At 40.1% G+C, this 13,639-nt stretch overlaps 1 protein-coding gene across 2 annotated transcripts; it reads left to right on the top strand.

Annotated features, from left to right (window-relative positions):
* Nucleotides 1–5,512: 5,512 nt before the first annotated feature.
* On the top strand, nucleotides 5,513–13,075 carry LOC146440722 (uncharacterized). Of its 2 annotated transcripts, XM_085053934.1 has the most exons (4): nucleotides 5,513–5,626; nucleotides 9,646–9,872; nucleotides 11,779–11,848; nucleotides 12,560–13,075. In XM_085053934.1, the coding sequence occupies exons 2-4, from the start codon at nucleotides 9,717–9,719 to the stop codon at nucleotides 12,688–12,690; spliced, it is 357 nt and encodes a 118-aa protein (XP_084910060.1). In that variant the 5' UTR covers nucleotides 5,513–5,626; nucleotides 9,646–9,716; the 3' UTR covers nucleotides 12,691–13,075. The 2 variants fall into 2 exon arrangements, with proteins under 2 accessions (XP_084910060.1, XP_084910061.1); XM_085053935.1 differs by lacking the exon at nucleotides 5,513–5,626 and having other exon boundaries at nucleotides 9,270–9,872.
* The last annotated feature ends 564 nt before the right edge of the window (nucleotides 13,076–13,639 follow it).

Raw genomic sequence — 13,639 nt, 5'->3', positions numbered from 1 at the left:
TTATAATCAGACCTAGAAAACTGATAAGAAAAAGATCTCAAAACACTAAATCCCAAACAAACACAAAATAGGAATCAGTTGCTTTCCTGAAGAGTTTCTGTGTTGTTCTTAATGGATTTACTGTATTTAATATTAGATTTAATCTAATTGCTGCTGTTCACTTGTCTTTCCCAGGACCTCAAGAAAGGTGCTGAATTCACATCCTGTCCCTGGCAATTTATGCTCTCTAGGCTCCATTTAGTTTAATTGATTAAATCTCCTTTGAATAAACACCTAATGCACTGAGAGGCACTGAGAAGTTCATTAATCTGAAGTCCTTGATTTAGGTTATCTTGACCATCCAAGGGAATCCTACCTTGAGTTACCAGTTGCTTCTCTGCTTAAAAAAGGGCATTTTCACACTAAATTTAGTGTTTTAAGCCACAATGAGAGGCAGTTTTTCATGATTAATTTTTGTTTTGTTTTGTTTTTTACACATTGCTCCTAAATTCCCAGCCATGAAGGGAACAGGTGCAAGACCAGGTGTGCTGTACTAAGGAAATTATTCAAAATTTTTAATGAACCTTCAGGAGACGGAAATATTTACTGGAAATACTGCAATTATCGAGGTTTCTTGGAAGTTAGGCTGCAGCTGCTTACTGGAAGTTCCTCTGTGCCTGAAGGCACTGACCAATTCCCTGGCCTGTCTCTTTTCTCCATGGGATCCTGGGCTGGTTGAACTCAAAAGTGTCAATTCTGTCAACTCTGAAGATGATTGCAGTGCATCAAGAAACACAGGCACACGTTAATGTGTTCTTAATGGAACTGCAATCCCTTAGTTCAGCACTATTTTCTACCTTGTTTTATTCCTCTGTCAGTCAGGGTTGGGGTACTGTGTTCCAAAACTACCTTTTTTTTTCAATAACATTAAAATAAATTTTAATTGAACAATTTAAAAAAAAATAACGTTTCACTCAATTTTCATGGATTTTCATCCACCTAAGAGGTTAAACTTACAGAACTGACTTATTTTTTATTTTTTTTGCCTCTTCAAGTGAGAGTCAAATCATGCTGCTGTGAAACAAATTTTGAAAGAAGTCTATGTAGCAGATTGAAAGTTTCCTCCATATTCAGCCTTCTAAATTTACTTATAGGAGCCAAGATGAAAAGATTTGCAGATATATAAAAGTCTCATCAACTTTTGCACCCTTTCCCAAGGGGAAATTGCAGAGGTTGGCAAGAAGAAACAAAACTCTGACTTCTACCAGTTTCATCTTTCTGCCTGTGGACTTCCACCCCCAGGGCTGAGGTCTGGTGGGAAAAGGAGAGAGAGAAAACCACTGTAAAACCTGAGCTGACAGCTGCACTGCTGGTGGATTTTATGGAGAAAAAAGATGGACTGCTTTGTTTTCCATGCACTTCACCTTTTTGTCAGTGAAAGTTGCAAGGATTTAAATCCTCACATCATTTCTTCATATCCATTGTTGATATATTGCAAAATCATAGAAAGCTTGGGTTGGAAAGGACCTTAAAAGTCATCCAGTGCCACCCCTGCCATGGGCAGGGACATTTTCCACTATCCCAGGGTACTCCAAGCCCTGTCCAGCCTGGCCTTGGACACTGCCAGGGATCCAGGGGCAGCCACAGCTTCTCTGGGCACCCTGTGCCAGGGCCTCCCCACCCTCACTGGGAGGAATTTCCTCCTAATATCCAACCCAAACCTGCCCCCTGGCAGTTTGAAGCCATCCAGCCTCTGTCCTGTCCCTCCATCCCTTGTCCCCAGTCCCTCTGCAGCTCTCCTGGAGCCCCTTCAGGCCCTGGCAGGAGCTCTGAGCTCTCCCTGGATCCTTCCCTTCTCCAGGTGAACATTCCCAGCTCTCCCAGCCTGGCTCCAGAGTAGAGAGGAGTTTCAACCCTTGGAGCATCTTTGCTTTCCTCCTCAGGACTCATCCCAGCAGCTCCACATGGTTCTTGTCCTGGGCAGAGCAGATCCCACCACTGCAGCTGAGGTCTCACCAAAGCTGAATATGATGAGTGGGGAATGGATTCAGACTGGTAGCTCTAGTGAATTACCAAAAATGCAACATTTAGTAGAAAGATATTGAGAAATAACCAAACTGGCAGAATGTGGGGGATTTTTGACCCAATATCGCCTGAAGTTCTTCAGTTTTGGACAGAGATCTTGCTCTTTATTCATTTACCTCAGAAGGGCTTGCTGAAAGTGTATCTGGACAGACAACCTCATCTAGCTGTTTATTTCTGGAGTAGGAGATTAAACTCCAAAATTTTACAAATTTAGATCAACCTGACCACTGTTGAGCTGGAAATGTCTTCCTTCACAGAGGATTTTTACTGAATAAGGTTAAGTTCCCTCCGGAAATGATGTCTTACAGCTTGCAGTGCATGTTCTGTTTGGAGATTGCAACTCATCACTTCAAACTTCAGCATCCATTTCCGAAATTATTTCACCTGATTGGAGTTATGTAATGTCTCCCCTTGTGTTTATAGTTTATGGTGTCTGATATATTTCCTGAGATCTTTTGGATGCTCAGAGAGTGAGTAGGCAGCTTTCTGCAAGTGTATTTTAGGTCTTGTATTATCCCATTCTGATCACATTCAAAGCTGCTTCCATAGCAACACCTAAAAATATTAATTTCTAAAAATAAGGAAGCCTTTTAGTCGCTTACCACATGCAATTCTCCTTTTATGACAAACAAAATAAGCACCTCTGTTATGTGAACTAAACTTTGGAAATGTTGCCTTCATTTTTAAAGAGATTTAAATGACTTCCCAGATAGTTCCACCAACAAAACTGACCTTGAACAATGACAAGGATCTTTTAACTCTGCCAAAATACCTCCCCTCTAGAACCATGAGAAACCCTGGAAGTAATTAAGAAGATGAGTTGTTTTAAATTAAGAGATGAATGCTCCTCCTGTTGGAGTCTGGGATAGCTCTCCACACCCAAACCCACGGAATGGGAAGAAGAGGTGGGGCATGAAATCCATGCAAATAACAATCCCATTGTTTGCACTCGAAGGTAGCAGGGACCACACCAGCTGGATTAAGATTTTTAACTGTTTTAGAAAAACCCCACAGGATTAGAAAACCTGTGGGCTAGAAACATGGAGAAACAGTCCATAGAAGTATCGTTATAGGATCTCATCTCAGGGATTTCACTCACTATTCTCCATTCTATCTATTAATCACGCTGGTCACTCCTCTGCCTGCAGATTTTGGAGCTGAGATGCAACAGGTTTTTTTCTGCAGCAGGTCACTGTGACAATCATAGCACCATGGAATATCCTGGTTGGAAAGGACCCACAAGGATCATCGTGTCCAGCTCCTGGCCCTGCATGGGACACCCCAAGAACACCACCCTGGGCCTGAGAGAAGATCTCTGTGCTTTGAGTTTTGCTCTCACTTCAAAGTCTGAACCCCCCTGTGTGGCAGGATGCTCCCCCCTCCCCCTTCTCTCTCTCCCTGATCGGTCCCAGGAAATGGATGGCTCAGATTTAGGTTGATAGCCTAATCAACAGCTACCTGGTGCTGGCGACTGAAAGTCTGAAAAGACACTCCCCTGTGGAATGTAGAGAGAAGGTGAGAAATTTTTAGTGACCACAAATACATACTTTTTTCCTAAAAAAGCTCATGAATCTCAGAAAAGGTAGAAGCTTTTCTACATGGACATTGGAACGTAAAGTAAAGTCTTCTCCCCTGGGCTTGGACGCAGCTCTGTGGTTACTTCTCACGGGATTTGGTGAGGAAGTCTAATGTATTCTCCAATATTGGATTTGGTAAGATCATTGGTTTCCTAAATTGTATTATTCCGGCTAACTTATAGGTACCTTTCTTAACTTGCATTATAGTTCAAGCAAGCATTTCTTAACTTGCATTTTTTGAACTATTTTTATAGTTCAAGCAAGCTTTTACCCCATAATTGCATTTTAGCTATTACAGTGTTGCAATTATGTATTCATTGTGTGTCTGTGTATGTCAATCTGTTCTATGTTTGTATGTTTGTTATGTTCTGTGTCTAATAAATGGTATTTTTAGACTAATCGGCCAAATATCAAAGAATCTTGCGAACGGGACTAAGTCTTGGGGAGCTAGCTACCTTAAAGCCTGGCAAACTGCAAAAACTCATAAAGCTCCTGTCTCCCATGCAAGACACCTTGAAGTGGGAGGTTGGACCTGAAATAATCATGTGATAAATGTTCTCCAGCTTTGCTATAGTAAGTCCAGAGATATCCAACTCCCCATTTGGTCAGAAACACTACAGCTGCTTTTGCACCTCCGTAGAGCTACCTGCAGGATTGTTTTTATCGTCTCACGTGGGATTTTGGTTTAGTGGTCTTGACTGGGGAGGGTGGTGTTGGACCAGGTGATCCCTTAAATTTCCCAATTCTCTTAGCAAAGAATTTCTTAAAGGGAGCTAAACCCATCAACAACAACCAAATGTTTTACAGCTGCCGTCTCTCCTGGCTGTTAGGACAATTAATTTCTCTAAAAGGACAAGGTGTTAGAAGGAATATAAAAATGTAATACAAGATCAAGAAATGCTTCCTGAAAGCAAGGACTATAACGCTGCTGAACAGCCTTCAATAGGAAATTCATGAGTCTCACAGAATTGAGGAGTTATGCTTTACATCTCTATACAGTGTCTGTCACAGAAAGTCCCCAAAATGGAGAATTATTTACTGGAAACTCAGTATTAGGAGCTATTTCTAAGTAATTTCTATTTCTAAGAGTACAAGTTTTACGCATATATCAGAATCCTGAACCTGAAGAATTTGTCAGTGATGTTTGTTCAAGCAATTCACATGGAGGAGGAGTGATGGTTGTTTTCTTTTTGATTTTTTGTAATCTATTTTTTCCCTCCAAACCCAGCTAAACTTATCTTGGTGCCTCTGAGTCTAAGACAGTTTTACTTGAAATCATGGAGCACAGTCCTACTGTGTTTGACAGGTTCTGTCTTGTTCTATCCCTCACATTGATCCTGAACCAGGCAGGAAGCAGGGAATAAACATTTCCACCATGCCTGGAAACACAATGTTCAAAAAGCTTTCTCTGCCTTGTTGATATAGATTTGTGGAACAGTTAGTCCCAGGGCAGTGCTGTTGTCAGTTATTGATATTACCATTTAATACACTTCACTAATGAATGGAACTGCAACCTTAATCACTGCTAGACAAACAAGCAACCAAAAAAAAAAAAACAAACCAAAAGAGGAAAACAGCTGATGGGAGTGTGAATTCTCTTAACTGGGCTCATCTCATGGTGTAGCTAAGACTCAAAAGTCTGTAGCAATATGTGAAAGGTGAGTTGATGAATCAGGGTCACAGCAGATACAAGAGAAGGGAAATACAGACACACATTAAACATAAAAATTTTATGCAGATTTTTCAATAGTGGCTTTGTAGGTGAACCATTAGCACAGCTGTGTGGGAAGAGAGGAGGATGAGCAGTTTACAAGACTGAGGATTTAGACAAACACGCCTACTTTCCCATTTGCAAAGCATTTCCTACGAGTTGTGCACTCCTGTGATGTGACATTCAGCTGTGGGTGGCTGCATTTCATCCCAGAGTGAAGAGGTGCTTGTGGGGAAGATGGATGAGTCTGTCGTGTGTTGAGAGCAGAGCAGAGGTAAATGGGGATTGCCAACCACTTTCAGCTGAAAACCACTCTGAATAAGGACAGTTTGCTCTGGAAAATGTCTTCTTGTTTTTTGGGGGATTTTATAAACTGAACAAGTAGTGGGCAATCAGAGTAATTTATCTAAATGTTCTTGATTCGTTCCAAGTGTTGCATTTCAACTTTGCTCACATCTCCATTTTCTGTATGGAAATCTCTTCCGTGACAAACTGCATAGGTTGAGGTATAAATCACGAGAAGTCATGAGTCAGAAAACAAATTTTGGCCAATGAAGATTTATGAATCCTTAAACTGCAGGTGCAGTAACAACACCTCTTTTTTTTTTTTTTCTTTTTTTTTAAATCACACAACCTCAAAAAACCTGTCAGTGCATATTTGTGCATTGGAGGTGTAGTTTGACCCATTGGACATTACTTTGCATGCATTTTCTTCAAGACTGAATCTTAATCTGTGCAGGGAAACTCAGAGAAATGAAAGCTCAGGGAGTCAACTCCAGACTAGTTTTTAATGAATAACTTAAACACAGCCGCAGATTTCAGCATATTGAGGTGACAATCTGGCTGGCTCTTTACAGAAGAGATGACTGTTTGTAGGGTGGCTGATAACCCCAAAATGGTCAGAGGATCTGTTCCAATTTCTCCCACAGACTTCCTCTACAACCTTGAGAACTGAGGAATGATTAGCTTTTGGAAGTGTTGGCTCCTAAAAACCCCTTTGATGCTCCTGGGTGTTGGTTCCAACCAACACACTGCTGGCTTTTCTCCAATGGATCACTTCCTTTTGGCTTTCAATGAAAAACTTCTGAAAATTCTCTGGTTTAGCCAGATGCGGGTTGGAATTTTTCCCCTAATCCCAAAATGTTTCCTGGGATGTTGACTGTCACTCTTTTCCATCCTGTAGTCAAGGCTTTTTGATGATAAATGTGCTTAGAGAAGAAAAAGTGGTGACCAGTTGATTTTAAGGGAATTGGACCAGCTTTACATGGGAAGGATTGTAAACAGGATATTTTTCTTTCCTGTGAATTTCCAAGCAATTTAATTTTGTCTTCATAAACGAACATTTTATTTAGTTGGTAAGTAGTTCACCATAATGAATGTTCTTAGAGCAGTTGTCTTACAGATTTCTTCTCTGAAAGGGTGGTAGGGATTGAAACAAGGATGCCCAGGGAAGTGATGGAATCTCCATCCCTGAAAGTGCTAAAAAATATAAGGATGTGGTACTCAGGGCCATGGTTTCATGGGGGATCTGGCAGTGGTTTGGACTCCATCATCTTAGAGGACTTTTCCAACCTAAATCATTCCATGATTCTAAATTAAGCATTTGTCCTCCAAGAGAAATCTAGGAAACACAAAGGCCACCTTGTCAGTCAGTTATATTGACTGCAAACCATCAAATTGGTATTTTTTCCCAAATCAGTGTCTGTTTATTAAATCTCTGCCTGGAGAGATGGTGGATTGAAGAAAGCACGAGAAGGTACAGCAACAAATCATCTCTCATTTCTGTCTCTCATGTGTTTAGCCTTAATCACATGAAAAGATTTTATGAAAATGTTATTAATGGACCATTGTTCAAATATGACAGTGTGCAAGTGTTTGGGAATTGGCTTTTCTTGTCACACTTAACATGTCACTACAATAATTCTTCAAAATCGTGAAGCAATTTTGGAGCAAATAATTTCCCAAATTGTCCCTGTCTGACACTTAAAACACTCTGTTGCAGTGGAATATCATAATTTCTTTATTGTGGTACATTGTGAAATATCATTTATAATTAGTGGTATTTCAATGTGTTTGTTTGGCTGGTTGGGGTTTTCTTGTGGTTTGTTTTGTATTTTTTTTTATTTTTATTTAGTTCCTTCCTGCAAATAAGCCTTTGAAAAGAGCCAAAAAAAGACAGCTACAAATTCAGGAAATCAACAGCAATTGTATTTGTTGTCATAGTAGAACTAATATAATTTTTGACATTTCAATGCAATTTTGTTTGCCAGGAAATTTTCATCCTGTTGGATAGAGATGGGTTGCTAGAATATTTTTCATTCCAAATAAGAGAAATGGATTGCTGTGTTTTGATTCTGAAGGGCTACAGGGCAGGGTAATTCTCAAAAAAAGATGAAGCTAGAAGTTCATTTCTAGAAATAATCACTTATATTGTACAGCAAAAATCCTGACTATGTTTGTAAATCTGTTGCAGTTTTCTGGAATATGGTGGTCTCTATCCATAAACAACATTTCTAGCGAGAGGAGGTTTTCCAGTCCATTGTTGGAACCAATTTTCAGGCAGTTTTATCAAGACAGGGAATGTATTAGAATAAAACCTAGCAGTTGTGAGAGCAACCTTGGAGTTAAAAATGAGTTGTGCATCCTTCTACTTCTCTCTCCTAAACCACATAATCCTGATGCCTTTACAATTCTATGGATACACCTGCTGGCCTTCTGTGCCCCCAGATTTATCTTTATTAAATATAAGAGAATCACAGGATATTTGAGGTTGGAAGGGATCTCTGGAGGTCTCTAATCCAATGACACCAATCAAAGGAGGATCAAGTGGGTCAGGTTGCCCAGGGCTGTTTCTTACAGGGTTTTGAATATTCCTGAGAACAGAAACTCCACAATCTCCCTGGGCAACCTGCTCCAGTATTTGATCACCCTCACAGCAAAGAAGGTATTTTATGCTTAAGTTGAATTTTCTGTAATTCAATTTGTGCTCATTGCCTCACATCCTGAAAAATCTCCTGCCTGATTTAGTTCCAGTGCTCCTATGGCTTGGAATAAAAAAGGAATTTCAGGGTAGCTCTTATTGCTCTCTACAATACCTGAAAGGAGGCTTACCTGAAAGGGGGGATGAGTCTCTTCTCCCAGGAAAAAGGATGAGAGGAAATGCCTCAAGTTGTGCCAGGGTAGGTGGACCTGAAAATGTGGTCAGGCATTGGAATAGGAGTGGGAGTAGGGATAGGAATAATAGCAATAGGAATGGAATAGGAATAGGAATGGGAATAGGAATGAGAATGGGAATGGGAATAGGAATGGGAATAGGAATGGGAACAGGAATAGGCTGCCCAAGGAAGTGGTGAAATCACCATCCCTGAGAGTGTTCAAAGCACCTGTGGGTGTGACACTTGGGGACATGGCTTAGTGGTGAACACAGTGGTTCTGGATGAATGAATCTGGATGCTCTCAGAGGTCTTTTCCAGCCCTAAAGACTCTGTGATTCTGCAGAAGCTGTTCTTTACAATTCCATTTCACATTATGCCGTTCATGGCCATGTCATAATTATGCCATAAGTCACAATTAGATACTTCAGTGGTGTCTTATATGGCATCCCTACTCTGGGATGTCAGAAAGTGTCAGAAGATAAGTGATTTTTCTTATGAATGATTTGAAAGTACCAATAGGAATTAAATCCCTGACAAGGAAATACAGCTCTACAGTACATAAGGCAGCAATAACAACTCCTATTGATTCACTCAGTGGGGACTATAAGAAAGATGGGAAAGACTTTTTAGCAGGACCTGTTTAATAGGACAAAGTGTAATGGCTTTAAAATGAAAGAGGAGAAAGTCAGAGTAGATGGAGGAAGATTTTTGCTTTAAGGGTGGGGAAACACGGGCAGAGGTTCCTCAGAGAGATGGTGGATGCCTCATCCCTGGAAACATTCAAGGTCAGGGTTCTGAGCCACCCAAAGGGGCTTGGACTAGATCCCCCATAAAGGTCCCTTCTAACACAAAAGTTTTACGATTTCTTGATTCTGTGGATGCTAAATTTCACCAAAATGTCCCATTTAAAGCCAAACACAGAGTCTCTGATGCTGCCACCCCCAGTCGTGTTAACAGTCAGTGATTCTTCCCTTCAAAATAAAATAAAACATCTTGTTTGAAAGCTCACCAAAACCTGGGAGCAATTTATGTTCTTGCAGCCAGGGGAAAGTAACATGTTATCCCTATTTACATGAAGATGACAATGTGCTGCTTTCTTTCCATTCTTTCATTGCTGTTTTTTCTCTCCGCAAAACAGCTGAGAAAAATCACAACAACCACAGGCTGGAGTGCTCTTTGGCCAAACCTCATCACTGGAAAAGAGATGAAATGGCAACGCTGTCCAAACTTTTCCATGTCCCTGGAAAAGGAAACAATGATTTAAGAAAAGAAAGAGAACTTGGAAACTCGAGAAGGAAGAAGAAAACAGGAGAAATGGGTGTGATCTTGGAGACATCACACCTGGGGATGAGAGAGGGGATGGAGGTGAATGTCTGGGCAAATCCTAGAATGGTTTGGGCTGGAAGAAGCCTTAAAATCATCTAGATCCAAACTCCTGCTGTGGACAGGGACACCTTTCTTTGGAACAGCAGTCAGATGGCTGCTTGACTCCCTGAGCACTGAAAGGTTCCTGTGAGAAAACATATCCAATTTCCTTTCAAAAACACTCAAATTCCCACTGTCCAATTTCTAACCCCCCTGGGAAGATTCTTTCTTGGGATGTGGTCTGTCTTGGGGAAATAAACCCAAATCAGATTAAAGGATTATTTGGTTAAAATTACTGTTTCCCTGATGTTCTGGAATACAGCCTCCATCATAACAGCTTCATTGCAGGTTTCTCTCTCTCAAAAACTCCTGGATTTTTTACCATTCCTTTGCTTTTTCATGTTGACTTGGAGGATGGTTGGGTGAGTGGATGCTCACAATTCCCCTACATTTAACCCACTATTAATTGAAATAATTTTAGATTCATGATTTTCTAACGTAAACTACTGTAGTATTCCTAACCTGTTGTAAAATCCAAACCAAACCATGAATTATTTATTAACCATTGCTTGAACAACACACAGAAATTCTTGGAAAGAATTATTGAAAAGACTGAAATCTCTGCATGAGACATAACGGAAGTATTGCCTCACTATCACATATATTTTAAATAAACTTCAGTAGCCCAAATCCAGCCTTTCCATGTGCTCAGTTACCTGATCACAAGTGGCATCTAATTTGTGGGTAGCTGTAGGCTTTTTGCATAGGCCATTTTTGTAGCATCTCAAAATATTCAACAAATCTGCCCACACCCACCTCCTTCCCATCTGTGAGACTCACTCCCTTTGTCTCATGGGATCAGGTAAAAGAGCAGCAGTGGGAAACACTGGAAATAAATATTTCCCAGCAGCCTCAACCCTTGAAACCAAAGCACTTGGTCTGCTCTTCAACCTTCTGCAATCTCTTGCTGCTGTTTGGCAGCTCAGGGCAGAGCCAAGCACTCAGTGTCATCTGTCCAAAAGCAGTGCTGGCTAAATGCAGACATTTCCATTACTCACCCAGCCCACACTCCCTTGTAGTCGATGCACATCAAGTCCACAGAGTCAATATTCAAGGCATGATTCATTTTCTTCTGAGGCAAACCTGTTGCAATAGCAATGTGCTGTAACAAAATGATGTGATTTACTGCACTGCTGAGCAGGTAGTGGGATGATGGCACAGAAATATGGCTTTGAAGGGACCTTAACTCCAACGCACTCCATGGCTGGTGCAGAGTCCTCAAGGTGAAATGTTCTGCTTTAACACGAGTCAAAAGAGCAAACATTTAAAGTGCAATTCTTCCCAAGAAACCTGCATTTCCCACTTGTCGCTGTTGAGCTGCTAGCAGAGAAAAAGACCCGGATTCTTAGTGTGCCATAGAAAAGAGAGCTTTTATTATTTGATTCCAACTTATATAGACTTCAGAAGTCACTCAGATTGGTCAGTCAGAAACCTCCCCCTAGGCCTGATTGGCCAGGCCTGAACTGTCCAAATCTCGAGACACTGTTTTTAATAACATCTAAACTTTATCTTTGTTTATAAAACACAGGAGAAAATTCTCATGGGAAAGACCTGTGCTAGCCACACCTACTCACTCATTCTTTACCCCAGAATTATTTTCCATTTCTTGGAGTAGGGCAGGGCAGAGGTAAAACCTTTCCCTTATGGAGCAGCTGCTTCACATTTCCAGGGAATGTTGATCTCCTTGTAGTTTTCTGCCCGCCATGATGTGTTTTTAGTTGTTGTGATTTCATCAGCTCGCTGGAAGGAAATCAGAGGGAGCACTTTGATATCTGGGGATGATCATCCACACAGGTCCAGCTGAAATCTTTCTAAGCACTGCTGGGTAATTCTCTGTTTCACACAGGAAACAACCCAGGGACAGAAACTGCTGGATTCCAGCACTGCCTCCTACAAAGACTCCCTCTATATTGAAGGTAATCTGATGAACATTTGTTTTATCTTCCTTGAGGAACAAAGAGTCTGTGGAGGTCTGTTCTTGGCTTACTTGAAAAAAAGTCTGAAAAAACACTAGTCCCAGATAAACAGCATTTCCAAGAATCTGTGTCCTGCTCTGCTAAGGATGCATTTAAACACAGCCTTTGGAGTCTGTGCCATTAATCAAATGGTTTGCATTTATCATGAATAAAAGTCCTGACTATATTCCTCCATGATTAAAAAATGAGACCCAACATTCTAACAAACTTCAGGTGAAATCAGTGACCTGAAGCCAGTGGCTGACTTGGCAACTGAGCTGAACCACGAGCTCTCAAAACTTCTCTTATTTATTTGTCCATTTTCTGTCTACAACAAAAAAAAAAAATTGGTGAAGCTTCTAGGGAAAAGTCTTGGATTTTTTGAGATAGCAACTGATATCAGAAATAGACAGACTTTCAGATTTAAATGTGATCTCTCCTGAAACCTTTTGGAGGTGTGAGCATTCAGAATCTCTGACAAGAAGGTTTTTCCTCAACTATAATCCACAGAAAATTTTTCTTACCTTCTTCAGACAATACAGACAAATTAAGCAGTTAGTTGCTCATGGATAATGTGGGTATCTTGGTCCACATCCCATTCCCTTTCCATGATTTAGGGTTATCAAAAAGCTTCAGTTGAAATTATCTTGTGTTTCTTCCCTTCTCTTTCAGACAAAGAAGATGCAGATGAGAACATCACTAGGTTTGTACAGAGGTCACAAATTTGGACAGTGTTTGCAGAAATCATCTCCACACACACATCCACACATGTTCTGGAAAACTCTGATATCAGCAACACCTGAATTTCTGCCCTGGAGATGTGTTAGCAACAGTAGAAAATATCAGGCATCCAGATCTCACACCTGCTTATTTAGGAATAAATCTGAAAAATGCCACTGAATGCAGGTGAAATCATTGGGAATATTTACACTACCTGAAAATCTCACCCACAGACTCTATGAGCAAACGTGAGTCTCTTTGGACTTAAAATAACCTCCACTTTTCTGAATGGTATCCAAAATTAGATCATATATTTTAGAAGAAGCTACTCTGGGTTTGACATCATTAGCAAAGAAACATCCATGCCAAGCAGTTCTGAGGATATGAGTAAGTATAAGTGTCAAGATAGATTTAAAAATAAAAAGTGATTATACCAGATCAATATTCCAAATCATAACTGTACAGAGACAGAAGAAAACACTAAATCTATTTTTTATTTCTCCTTATGCATCAATTATGGCAGTAACAATTACTACTTTTATGTATAATCAAGTAAACCCAGCAGACACATTTAAATATTTATTTAAATAAAAAGAAATAAAAAATTAACCATAAACCTTTTGATTTTGAAGCAAGACAGAACCACTGTGACTAACCGAGCAGTACAGGAATACTGGTTCTTGTATTTATTTAATTATTTATTGCAATTTGGAATCTATTTATTAGAAATCCAGAGTTGGGTTCTATTGGGGTATTTCTTTTTAGGACTGGCACTTCTGTTTAGATATGGAGTTCCCACTCCTCATTATGTTTCAAGAAATCCTGGAGGTAGCGATGCCTAAAGATTTTTGCTTTCTGTACATTTTTCATATATTTTGAAAATAGCTTTGTATAGCTATTTCTATAGCTTTGTAGACTACTAATACCTGTTTGTAGCTTCTAGTGTTTTTCCTACCCTTTTTCCCTCCTTTTCAGAGCACTAAGCTAACCTTTTAACACATTGCTGAAATAGTTTAGTCTTATTTTCAAGAA

The sequence above is a fragment of the Lichenostomus cassidix genome, chromosome 2, assembly GCF_008360975.1.
Source record: "Lichenostomus cassidix isolate B80296 chromosome 2, HeHo_3.0, whole genome shotgun sequence".
NCBI classification, from domain to species: domain Eukaryota; kingdom Metazoa; phylum Chordata; class Aves; order Passeriformes; family Meliphagidae; genus Lichenostomus; species Lichenostomus cassidix.
This window is presented reverse-complemented; position numbering and strand designations above follow the sequence as displayed.